This window comes from Ahaetulla prasina, chromosome 8 (genome assembly GCF_028640845.1).
Source record: "Ahaetulla prasina isolate Xishuangbanna chromosome 8, ASM2864084v1, whole genome shotgun sequence".
NCBI lineage: Eukaryota > Metazoa > Chordata > Lepidosauria > Squamata > Colubridae > Ahaetulla > Ahaetulla prasina.
The window spans coordinates 48,807,950-48,820,010 of record NC_080546.1 but is presented as its reverse complement, the minus strand read 5'-3'; the positions used below and the strand labels follow the sequence as shown (position 1 = coordinate 48,820,010).

The following is a 12,061-nucleotide window of genomic DNA, read 5'->3' as shown; positions in this document are numbered from 1 at the left end:
ACCTACTAACATATTTCTAGACAGTAGAGGATTGTACAGTCACAGAAAAGTTCAGGTCCCATGGAATTTGAATGTTTAGGTTGAAAACATTCTTGAAAAACACTTGAAAAACATTTCTTATAAAAATGCAGATTAAATTATAAAATATGCAAAGTAAGACACTAAGAGTTACCTTACAGGGGAGATAGGCAGCATAAACATTTAATATATAAATAAATAAATAAGACCTCACATGCTCAGCAACAGTAGACCAATATTATTATTTCCATACATGAAATTGAGAATGAGCAGTTTGCCTAATGCTACTATTTCTTGAGTCAATGTATAAAACCTAATTTGGAAGAGAATTGTAACATACCTGTTTTGACAGTGTCTTCCACTGTTTTGTCTCTAAAACAAATACAAAACCAATTACTTAAACAAGTATTTAATGACATGCTACTATATATGGCTGGCATGATCAACATTCTATCTCTTGTCATGTCAGGAAATAACTTTTTTAGTCTCAATGTTTTTAGAAACACATTTTAAATCTGTCCATTGTTATGATCTTACTGATATGGGAATATCATGTATGGTAAATTAATATTAAAGCCAAGCTGTAATTTACAAATATTAAAATTTGGGAAGAAAAAAATGTAAAGCTTTTCCACTAAAAATAGTAAAATTTTCTTAGCAGTAATGAGGAATATGTTTGCTATTGTCTTATTCCAAGGTGCTTTTTGACTTTCCAGTCTAGGTTATAGCTATGACATTCCCCGGCAGTCTGTATTTGCCTAATAGATTCACTATTACTAATGATAATATTTAACCTAATACTTTCAAAATAAATCTGAATAATTAATAACACACTGTTTATAAAAAATAATCTAAAAATATAAATCCATTAAAAAGTAACCATATCAAAAATAGAGCTGCTGCAACAAAGTGGGATTAGTAGCTGACATAAACTAAATTAATTGAAATGGACGAGCTAGGAAAACAAAAGAGACAAAAAAGAGAAAAATGATATTGAATGAATAACTAATTTTGTTGGAGTGGTTGTAGACTATTGGGATGAAATACATATGTAAGACTTATAGAAAATTGTTATTATAATGTGAAGTAGTTTACATTTTCTTAAAGTTGTATTTAGAATTAAATATTGATAATTAAAAATGCTAGCTAAATAATCTAGAACTAAAAGATTTTAGCTTTCAGTGCATCCTTAGAGCAAAATTCGTATTTCAGAGTTACCCTGAGATAAGATGGATGGCCAATAAATTTTACAAATAAATAAATAAAAAATTCATAGAATTTATTTCTATAGATCATAAAATTAGGTCCAAATGAATTTAATAATAGGGTAACAACCTGACTATAAATATAAAGATATGTCTGGGCTAGTAACTAGTAGAATAAACCATATAAGATTATATAAAAGGGAACAATGAAGTATAGACTAAACTTAATGCCTGAACAATTCTTCTAATCACTCTGCTAAATCACTCTGTTAAACAAATAATTCCCTCAACACTGTCAAACTATTTACTAAATCTGCACTACTATTAATCTTCTCATCGTTCCCATCACCAATCTCTTTCCACTTACGACTGTATGACTGTAACTTTGTTGCTGGCAATCCCTATGATTTATATTGATATATTGACCATCATTTGTGTTGTAAATGTTGTATCTTGATGAAGGTATCTTTTCTTTTATGTACACTGAGAGCATATGCATTAAGACAAATTCCTTGTGTGTCCAATCACACTTGGCCAATAAAAAACTATATTCTATTCTATTCTATTCTATTCTATTCTATTCTATTCTATTCTATTCTATTCTATTCTATTCTATTCTATTCTAGGACTCAAGCCATGTCAAGTTTTAGTTTGTAAAACTAGATGTGCAATTTTAGAAGACCTTAGTATTTTTAATGTTGGTAATAGTACCAACATGAATTCCATGACACAGTAACTGTAAGCAGTGCTTTACATAAGATATTTTAAAAATAGTTCACCTGACTGTAACTGGATTATCTTTTCTTTCTGAAATTTGCACACAATAATTGGGATCACTGGGACCAGAAGTTTTGTTTTTCGAGCTTTTGGACTCATGCTGGAGCCCATCTTTAGGGAACTTCTCTCTAGCAGAGTGCATACTTGAGATATCTGTGTGTGGTATTTACCGTATTTTTCGGAGTATAAGACACACCTTAGTTTTTGGGGAGCAAAAAAAAATTCTGCCTACCAGGTATTCATCTGGCTTGCCTCCTTAGCTTGGTCAGCTTTAGCACATTAGTTCACTGGTTTTGAGAGTGCGTGCTTGATTGGGGCTGAAATGCAGCTTCTAAAGCACAGCTGATCACCGGAGGGAGCAGCAATGAGAACAGCAGATGAAGCGCAGAATATTGCTTCACTCATCAGTGCCTCATTGAGGCTAAAAAACAGCTTTAAAAGCACAGCTGATCATTGGTCCAGTGACTAAAGCAGGCAAAGCACAGAAGGGGTAAGAGAAGGCAGGAGCTGTTCTGGGTAGCCACTTTGGGCATCGTGCGTTGCATTTTCAGCAGGGGTGAAATCTATTTTTTTTGCCACCGGTTCTGGGGGCATGGCTTGGTGGGCGTGGCTTGGTGGGCATGTGACTGGGTGGGCGGAGCCAACATGATGTCACTCACATCACTCTTTCTTTCTTCTCTTTCTCTCTCTCTCCCTTCCTTTCTTTCTCTTTCTTTCTTCTCCCTCTCTCTCTTTTTTTCTCTTCCTTTCTTTCTTCTCTCTCTCTTGTCAGCCCCGCTGCGCCAGGACTGTCATTTTGGTGGGGACGGCAGCCAACTGAGCCAACTGCCCCACATTCCAACTGCCCAGGAAGCCTCTCCCCGCCTCCACTTGCTAGCCCTGCATCCTGTCACTCGCTGGTTGCTTCTCTGCCCACTCTTAACGCCGCCAACACTGCTGCTGCTGCTGGGAGACCAGTTGGACGCAGCCGAATAAGGTTTGCTGTCCTGCCACAAGTAATGGAAAGGGCCTAGGATCCAGGCTACAGTCAGATGAGAAAAGAGAGAGAGAGAGCAGGAGAGTGATGGGGAAATGGCAACACCCGATTTTCAGGCAAGCATAGCAGGGCTTCGGGGAAGGGATTGAGCTGCTAGCTCCTTCCCACGCAGCCCTTGATATCTCGGTCTTCTTTGGTCTCTCTCACTCTCTTTTTGCTCTGCGGGACTAAGCCGGGAGACAAGAACGCCAAGAAACAGCTGTGACTTTGGCTGTTTGAGCCAGCCAAAGAAGAGAAGGAGGGAGAGAGAATCTGGTGTCGCCGTTTCCCCATCACTCTCTCGCTCTCTCGCTCTTTTTTCTATTCTCCCCAAGAACTGAAGCTTTTTTCAGCTGACTTGGAGCTCCCAGGCAGCCCGGAGGTCCTGCAATGAGGCAGATCCGGGCTAATGCCATTGCGTTCCTGATCGTAGCCTGAATCCTAGGCACTTTCTATTAATTGTGGCAGGAATGAGCAAGCCTCATTCGGCTGTGTCCAGCCAGTCTCCCACCAGCAGCAGTGTCGGCAGTGTTAAGAGTGGACAGAGAAACTCTGGCAAAGTCAAGCCCCATAAAGAAGAGGGGACCATCCCCCTTCTCGTAAGTGCAGCTCCCCTCCCGCCTGCCAATGGGTTGGCGATTCCCGCGGCTGCCTTACTGCAGAACCAGATGTTGACCGGGTGTGGGGACATTGTGGGGAAGGGGAAGGAAAGGAAGTGTTTGGAGGTGTGGAAGTGTCAGCCAAGTGTGTGGGGAGATTGGCTGGCAAGGAGGAAGAGATAGAGTGGCAAAGCAGTGGGGGTGGGGGTGGGCAGGGCAGCATGGCTTGTGCCACAGGAATTGGTGTATTTATTCCAGCATTTTTCTCCCTGAAGCCCTGCCTTGCTTGCCTGTCTTCCACATGGGCTTCAGCTTGCCTGCCTTCGCAAGCTGGACACTGGGACACCGGGAAGGCAGCGTGGAAGGCAGGCAAGCATGGCAGGACCGCGGGCCGTGGATTGGTTCGGGGGCATGGCCAGCCAGCCATTGCTCCCGGTTCGGTGAACCAGCCCCAGTCTTCGCTACCTACTCGCCCGATCCGGTCCGATCCGGTAGCATTTCACCCCTGATTTTCAGCCTCCAAACGCATCACGTTTTCGGACGGCGATTGGCAGCGATGTACTTTGGTGATTCCCACAGCCTAGAAGGGCTCTCAAACAGAGCATCTGGAGGCTGAAAACGCAACCTGTGGTGCCGAAAATGGCTGAGCCATTTTCAGTGGCAATCTCTGCAGCAAGAAAGAGGACACATGGAGGCTGAAGGTTGGGGCAGGCGGGTAGGCAGGGCTACATTCGGAGTATAAGATGTACCCAAATTTTCAGCCTCTTTTGGGGGCGGGAAGTGTGTCTTATACTCGGAAAAATACAGTATATGGTACCTGTTGTATGTGGGTTTTTACATGTTGATTGGGGTGTTGATGGTTGGCTATTAAGTTGTTGGCTGTTGTTTGCTTGTGCTGCCAAGCCTTCACCTCCTAAGTACTTGATAAACTGGTAGTAAATCAGATTGGACCGACCCAGATTGGATTCTACAATATTATCCTGGGACACATATATTCGCCTCCATTCATAAATATATTTTCATAAATGTTAATATGATTAGCCTTAAAAATAAGAATATGCCCTTTAGTTATAGCTATATTGATTAAAGTTAATTAAATCTTACATTTGGGGCCCTAAGTTGTTTAAAAACTAATTAGCACCTCTCCTGGGATTTTAAACTCCATATAGATAGCCTTCTGAATGAAAGCAAATATACATATCCCAGGATAATGTTCCAGGATCCAATCTGGATCGGTAGAAGGAAGTTCCTGAGAATGGGCTTGAGCATGACTCTAAAGTTCGGAAAGTAGCCTTCATTCAACAACCACAATTGGGGTTGATAATTTGTTCATTATGTGGAGAAGCAGTCACTAAATGAAACCATGACTCCACATGATCTTACTTCAGTTTTCCTTTGCTTTACAGTTCTATGGAAGTCCTAAATGTGAGGATTGGTCACAAAGTTACTTTTTCATTACCGGTGTGACTGTGAATGGTTACTAAAAGGCAGTTGCTAAATAAGAGCTACCTGTAATTTCGAATAATTATTGCAGCCTTGGATTTAGACTGCAGCTATTCACTTGCTGTTCATTTTGCTGCTATTCTTGCTTCCCTAACTTCAAATATACACAAAATGTCAGTATATAAGGGTTCATGAATTGGAATAGACATTGGTACCAGATCAGCCAATGGGGACTGTTTGGTGAGCCAGATGGCTAGGAGCCTGGGCGTGGCTTAGGTTCACTGATCTGTATATATATGACTGCTTCTAAGATCCTATAGCTTCTGTGTTTATATTGGTCCTGTACTTCTGGATTCTGAGTTCTGGTTCTGGCTTCTGCTGTATGGTATTGTATATAAAGAAGTTTCTTATATAAATGAATCCTGCTGAATTGTTTACTTATGTGCTGGTTGGATTGCTGCAAATTTGAAAACAAAAGGCCGTTTTTCAGATATTTTGGCTCCCAGACCAAGATACAGTAGGTTTTAAACCTATTTATTCTTGAATTTATTTTCTTTCTTTTCCTATATAGAAAAATGACCAACTTGGTCTTCTTCAGAGTTTATGTTAATAAACATTCTGAATTTTTAACTTGCCACAATTGTCTTTATTAGAGCAATGGAACACTATTGACTCTATTTCTAAATAGATTTAAATTGCATGTGAGCACAAACCTATCTGCAGTCAGCTGCATCAGTCCCCAAGCTTGTGCTGCTGACTGAATCTACACCACTTCCGAGCTATATTTGTTTTTCCTATTGAAAGGTATTGCAATTTCTGAAAAGATGTGATAGTTTTGAAAATATATCTAGGGTTACCCAAGGGTGCTTTTTCAAGAGACAGCTGGACTTGAAAAAGTACCTTTGGGACAACTATGACCTAGATGATTGAGAATCCCCATAGATATCTAGTGTTACCTTCCTTTCCTTTTTATATAATATTTTAGAAATCAGCTTTTCGAGTTGTCTTTGAGATATATCATTGTACTTAATGGAATCTTAATTTTCAACATAGGGTATTAAAAATTTCTAATGTACAAGCTTGCAAGATAAGAAACGTATATAATGCATTTGAGCTCCATGAGCAAAAATTGATAATTACTAAAAAATGTAAGATCCTAACATATCCTATGAATTCAGCAGGGGCGGATTTCAAAACCCGTCGCTACCGGTTCGCTCAGGGGTACATGTGCGCTTGCGCGCGCAACACTTCTGTGCATGTGTCTAGGTGGGTGGGCAGAGCCTCCTGCCGCTGCCACTACTGGTTCACCTGATCTGGGGCGAACCAGTAGCAACCCACCACTGGAATTCAACCAATCACAGCATCTACTTATTAAATACATAACCGCAAAAATATAGAAGATCTGAACTGTGCATCCACCAAATAAGGAAGCTTTAATTATGAGGATTCACTACAGCAAGAATAATGCAATTTTTAAAAAATTTACTACTTACGTCTTGGTTCATCACTTGAAACAGACTGGATGAAATCATATGGTGTCATAAATAGCTGCCCTTCAAATTTTAAACTGGCAAATGTTAGAAACCGCCGTTCCCGGGAAGTTGCATAAAGCTCTAAATCTTCATGATCTGGTTTGTTTTCTGTGACCTTCAGCAAACAATTGAAAAGTGATTAGTTATTCCAATTATTGTTTCTAAAACTGTTTGAAACATTAAATTGTTACTTTTCCTTTATTTTTTTTAACCTCTTTTCATATTTTAAATTCTTTATCCCTATATGGTAATCATCACAGCTATTCTGTTTTATTGTAAAAACAAGGATAGGTTAGCTATTGGGATAATATTATGGGTTACATTTTTCAAAGAAGTCAAGTAGGAAAAATTAATGGTGTTTTTTTTTTACTATAAAATGACTACTTAGCAAAGCTGCTTTTAAAAGAAAGAACTTCCATCGCACAAGGCTGTTATGAATTCATCTTGGTCTGAAACAAACTGTGCCCAAATTATTCAGATTCAAAGATTTTTATGAAACACAATGAAAATCACACCTGATACAGCATGTAATGAGATCCCAGAGAAGACAAAAGCACTGGTGAGGTAATGGGTAAGAGTCAGTAAGGGTCCAGTTTCTGTTCTTACTTTTGGAGATTATCTGATTAAAATATCTTTGTAATTAGCGGCAAACCTCAAAAACTTTCATGAAAATATATCCCCATCAAATGAAATTAAAAACGTGTGTCTTGCAGTGATTTTTTATCAAGTTAACCCTCAGTAGTTTTTAAAAAAACTGAAAATCATTTATATAAAGCAAACTGATTGAATTTGAATAAGATTTTAGTTTAGATTTTAAACCTCTTCTTCCTCCATCCACCCATGGAATATAAAGGTTGCAAGAATTTAATTTAATTTCCGATTAAATTTTAATTTAATTAAATTTTATTTTAATTTTATTAAATTTTATTTAATAAATAAATTTTATTTAATTTTAATTTTATTTAAATTTTATTAAATTATTTAAATTTTATTTAAATTTTTTTATTATTCAAAACGTTTTACAAAAAAAAATCCCCCCCTTTCCCCTCAACCCCCCTCCCTTCACTAATCCCTCCCCCCTCCCCCCTGACTTCCCGGATGAAGCACAAGGTATAGTTAAAAATAAAACAAACATATGCTAAGATTTTCCCCCAAAACTATTATACCAATTTTCCCTCTCTAGCTCTGACTTCCTCCTAACATAACCAAAATCCTTCAAGAAAAAAAAAATAAAAAAATTAACAAGAGTAACAAAATACGTAAATCAATAAAACAAATTAATCCTAAAGTATTTAAAACCAACTAAAGCATAAAAATCCAATCCAATTCAAAGAATATCTCCCTTATAGGTTCTATAACCATATAATTTTTCCCCCAGGTCTTTCTTACATAAACTCTTTCAAAAATATTCTATTCAAAATACAATACAACACATTATAAAATTTCAATACCAAGAATTACAGTAGCTATTCAAATTTAGTCCTTCCTCGTCAAAATCCAGTATAAATCCAAATACCTAGTCTTTTATGATAGATATAAAACATATAATCAACCCATTTCTTCCAGATCTTCCTCACATATTGTCTTTCAGGGACAGTAATATTTTTGTCTGTTAATAATTCAAAGGATAATACTTTTGTCTCTTGCCATTTTTTTTGATGCATTAGTCTCTGTCTTTCCTTCATTACTCCTTTTGAAAAGTCAGTCACAATATTGCCTAACAGTTCCTTATGTTCAAAAATCCACAAATTACTACCATATATTCCATCAATCCAAAGAGAGAATTCTTGAAAAGCATTAAGCCTGTAAATTTTTTCGGTTCGGGAGACAGCCTCCTGTAACACAAATTCTGACATTTCATCCAAACTATTTAAAGGAAACTTCTTTACATCAACTTGTTTATTCACGATCATATCTTCATATTTATATTTATATTTTATTTAAATTTTATTTAAATTTTATTAAATTTTATTTTAATAAAATTAAATAAAAAAATAAAAATAAAATTAATTTAATTTTAATTTAATTAATTAATTTAATTAATTAATTTCCGATTGGTCTAAAACTTGGCAACTCCAAATCTCAACCAGCAAATGCTCAGTCTTACATATTGGAAAAAAGAACCCTAACATCAAGTACAAACTTAATGGGCATTACCTAACTGACGACCCCCACCCTGTCAAAGATCTTGGAGTTCTCATATCAAATGACCTTAATGCCAAAGCCCACTGCAACTACATAGCAAAAAAGGCCCTAAGAGTTGTAAACCTAATTCTACGCAGCTTCTTTTCTAAAAACTCTACACTACTAACCAGAGCATACAAAACATTTGCCAGACCTATTGAATACAGCTCATCCGTCTGGAACCCATACCTCATCTCTGACATAAATACAATAGAACGAGTCCAGAAATATTTCACTAGAAGAGTTCTTCACTCCTCTGAAAACAACAAAATACCTTATACCAACAGACTTGAAATCCTGGGATTAGAAAATTTACAACTCCGTCGACTCCGACATGACACAAAATCATCTATAGCAATATCCTTCCTATAAAAGACTACTTCAGCTTCAATCGCAATATTACAACAGCAAAAAATAGATTCAAGCTAAATGTCAACCGCTTCAAACTTGATTGCAGAAAATATGACTTCTGTAACAGAGTTGTTAATGCTTGGAACTCACTACCTGACTCCATAGTCTCTACTCAAAATCCCAAAATCTTTAACCAAAAACTGTCTACTATTGACTTCACCCCATTCCTAAGAGGACTATAAGGGGCGTGCATAAGAGCACAATAGTGCCTACCGTTCCTGTCCTATTGTTCCCTTCATTATATCAAATTAATATTATTGATGCATATTTTTACTTATATATTTTCTTCAATACATGTTGTTTTATCTATGACAATTGTTTGTGTATACTGTTGTGACAAAAAAAAAAAAGAAGCCCCTGAGCCACAGCTGAGCATGAAGTCACAGCCACTCCTCCAGCCATTGCACCCTGGCCCAGCAGCCCACCAATTACAGCTACGTTGGGAAGCCCCAGCCAGATTCAGCAATGTGGTTTGAAGCCACAGCATCTCTGCAAAGCAACATCCCAATCCAGCAGTATGGCATCGTATGAAGCTGTAGCTACCCTAGGACACCCCAGCCTGGCTCAGCAATGTATGGTGCAAAGCCACACTAGGAAGGAACTAGGAAGCCACAGATGCCCAAGCTCAGTCCTAAATACCGTCGTCAGCCTACACTCCAACATCTTTGCTGTCCTGGATTCCACCACTCCAGAATGTATCTGTTGTGGTCCGCCAGCAGCCTGTGGAGCTGGCAATGGAGTCGGACAGCGATGAGGCTGAGGTGGGGCCAGGTACGGACTCCAGAGCCTCCAGAGACTGATAGCAGTGAGGCAGAGGAACAGGAGGAGCCTGTTCCTAATGCATGCATGAGAAGAGTTGCCAGAAGGCAAGAGCAGCTCAAGCAAAAAGGACAACTCGGGAGTAGAGCCAAGAGATGATTGGCCCCTCCCATAAGGCTTAAAACAGATCAGCAACAGCATTTGGGCTTTGCCGGAAAACAACGTTGGTAGCTTCGTCTTCTGCTTCGTCTACATCTTGCATTTATTTTTGTGACTTCTGGCAGTTTGCCTAATTGGACCAAGGTTTGCGATAGGACTGAGGAATTTGTGTTGGGAGGAATTGGTTTTAATTTGAATTGAACGATGCTGTGAATAAAGTAATTTCCTACTTGGGCCTGGGTCACAACAGTATATTTTCTTGTATGTACACAGAGAGCATATGCACCAAGACAAATCCCTTGTGTGTCCAATCACACTTGGCCAATAAAGTATTCTATTCTATTCTATTCTATTCTATTCTATTCTATTCTATTCTATTCTATTCTATTCTATTCTATTCTAATTACTGTCTTGCTTCTGTTGCTGATAAGGCATGCCCAACATGGGCATTCACAAGGCAGCTTCTGGCCATGTAAAGGCATTTTCTCCAGGTCTTGTGAGAAAATTACTATGTTTGATCTGGGGAAGAGGGTCCATGTGGCCATCAGCTGCGTTATACGGGGCCAGGCTGGGCATAGTTGATCAGCAGCAAGAGCAAGAAGACCGCAAAAGTCAAATAGGGGCAGGGGCCATGGACTGCAGGGGGGCAAAAATGGGAAGCAGATTGATGGGTGGGGACAGATGAGGTGCCCCTGAAATTGTAAATACAGGGAGGCTGCCAAGCACCTGGATTTTGATCATGTGACCATGGAGCTGCAATAGCCATAACTTGGTGATCAGTCCTAAATCCTTTCATTCATTGCTGCCTTAACTTCGAACAATCACTGAATAAATGGCCATTAAGCAAGTACTACCTTAAAGATTCCAATCACCTGTAGTATTGCTAGTCCTTTTAAAATAAAAGTAGCAATACTACAGGTGATTGGAATCTTGTTTTTGCTGGACTTGTAGTTTTCGCTTGCCTAAATCACATGAAAATGGGCAAATTACATAGCTTCCAAATATGGTTGAAAGAATATTTGTGAGAACACCAAAAAACTCAGGGACAGTAACTGGGCTATAGCTGCAATGCTTATTCCCTTGACTTATACATTTCAAAACTATTTACAAATGTCTGATTAAAAGAAATACTGCCATTTCTTAGTTGCTTTCCAGTTCTTTCCTCAGCTTATTAATCTCATCTCCTTGTTACAGATAAAAGGTTTAGTTACCAAAGCAAGCTTTTCCACAAGAGGCAACTGCAGTGGAACCCTGTTTACAATTGTTATGCCATGTGTTCATCTCATGGCTATCAACAGATGCTCAATGAAAGGCTAGCATTAATTACCTGTGAAGGCTCATTTCTCTTCTCTCGTTTTCACTAAGCATATTGATTCTTGTCCCCTGTCTGGGAATCAGCTAGAGCCTGATATTATACTACTTTTGTATTAGACATCCAGGGGAAAGAAATTACTGAAAGCAATTTCCTTGTGGATGACACAAAGAACAAACTTTGGGATTATTTTAAACAAAAGACAAATGCCATATACACAATCAGTGTATTTCTCTGCAGCTCATTAGCTACAGAATTTACACCTATTAAATTTATTATTGCATTGCAGATTTTAGAAATCAGTGAATCTATTGTATCATAAGATAATATTTTCCATCTGACTTAGCATTTTAATAAAAGGCAAATGAAATGACAAATATGTTTTCTTAAAAAGTCTATCAAATGGATTTATGAATTATATGCTGCCCTTTATTTTCAAAGACATACTTATATATGAAAAACTTTACTGCTATTGCAACAGTTCTCCTCAAAACAGTGTTCTCAAAATGGCAAAGCTGAAAGATAATTGCAGTTAAAATAAAATAAGAGAAACACAGAAAGTGAGCAAAGGCAGATTCTCCAGCATAAAGGAAGGGCAAATATGTGTCAAAAAGTTAAGTGGAAGGAAAAAACTGAAATTCCACACT

General features: G+C 38.1%; 1 protein-coding gene across 3 annotated transcripts in view; it reads right to left on the bottom strand.

Moving 5' to 3' along the window:
* The window catches only part of MICU3 (mitochondrial calcium uptake family member 3), a 69,189-nt gene that overhangs the window by 26,147 nt on the left and 30,981 nt on the right, over positions 1-12,061 (bottom strand). For all 3 annotated transcript variants that reach the window (XM_058192975.1, XM_058192976.1, XM_058192977.1), the window contains exons 2-3: positions 6,551-6,704; positions 359-390 (exon numbers count right to left, since the gene is read on the bottom strand). In XM_058192975.1, the coding sequence (XP_058048958.1) occupies positions 359-390; positions 6,551-6,704 (186 nt within the window). The remainder of the gene's footprint in view (positions 1-358; positions 391-6,550; positions 6,705-12,061) is intronic.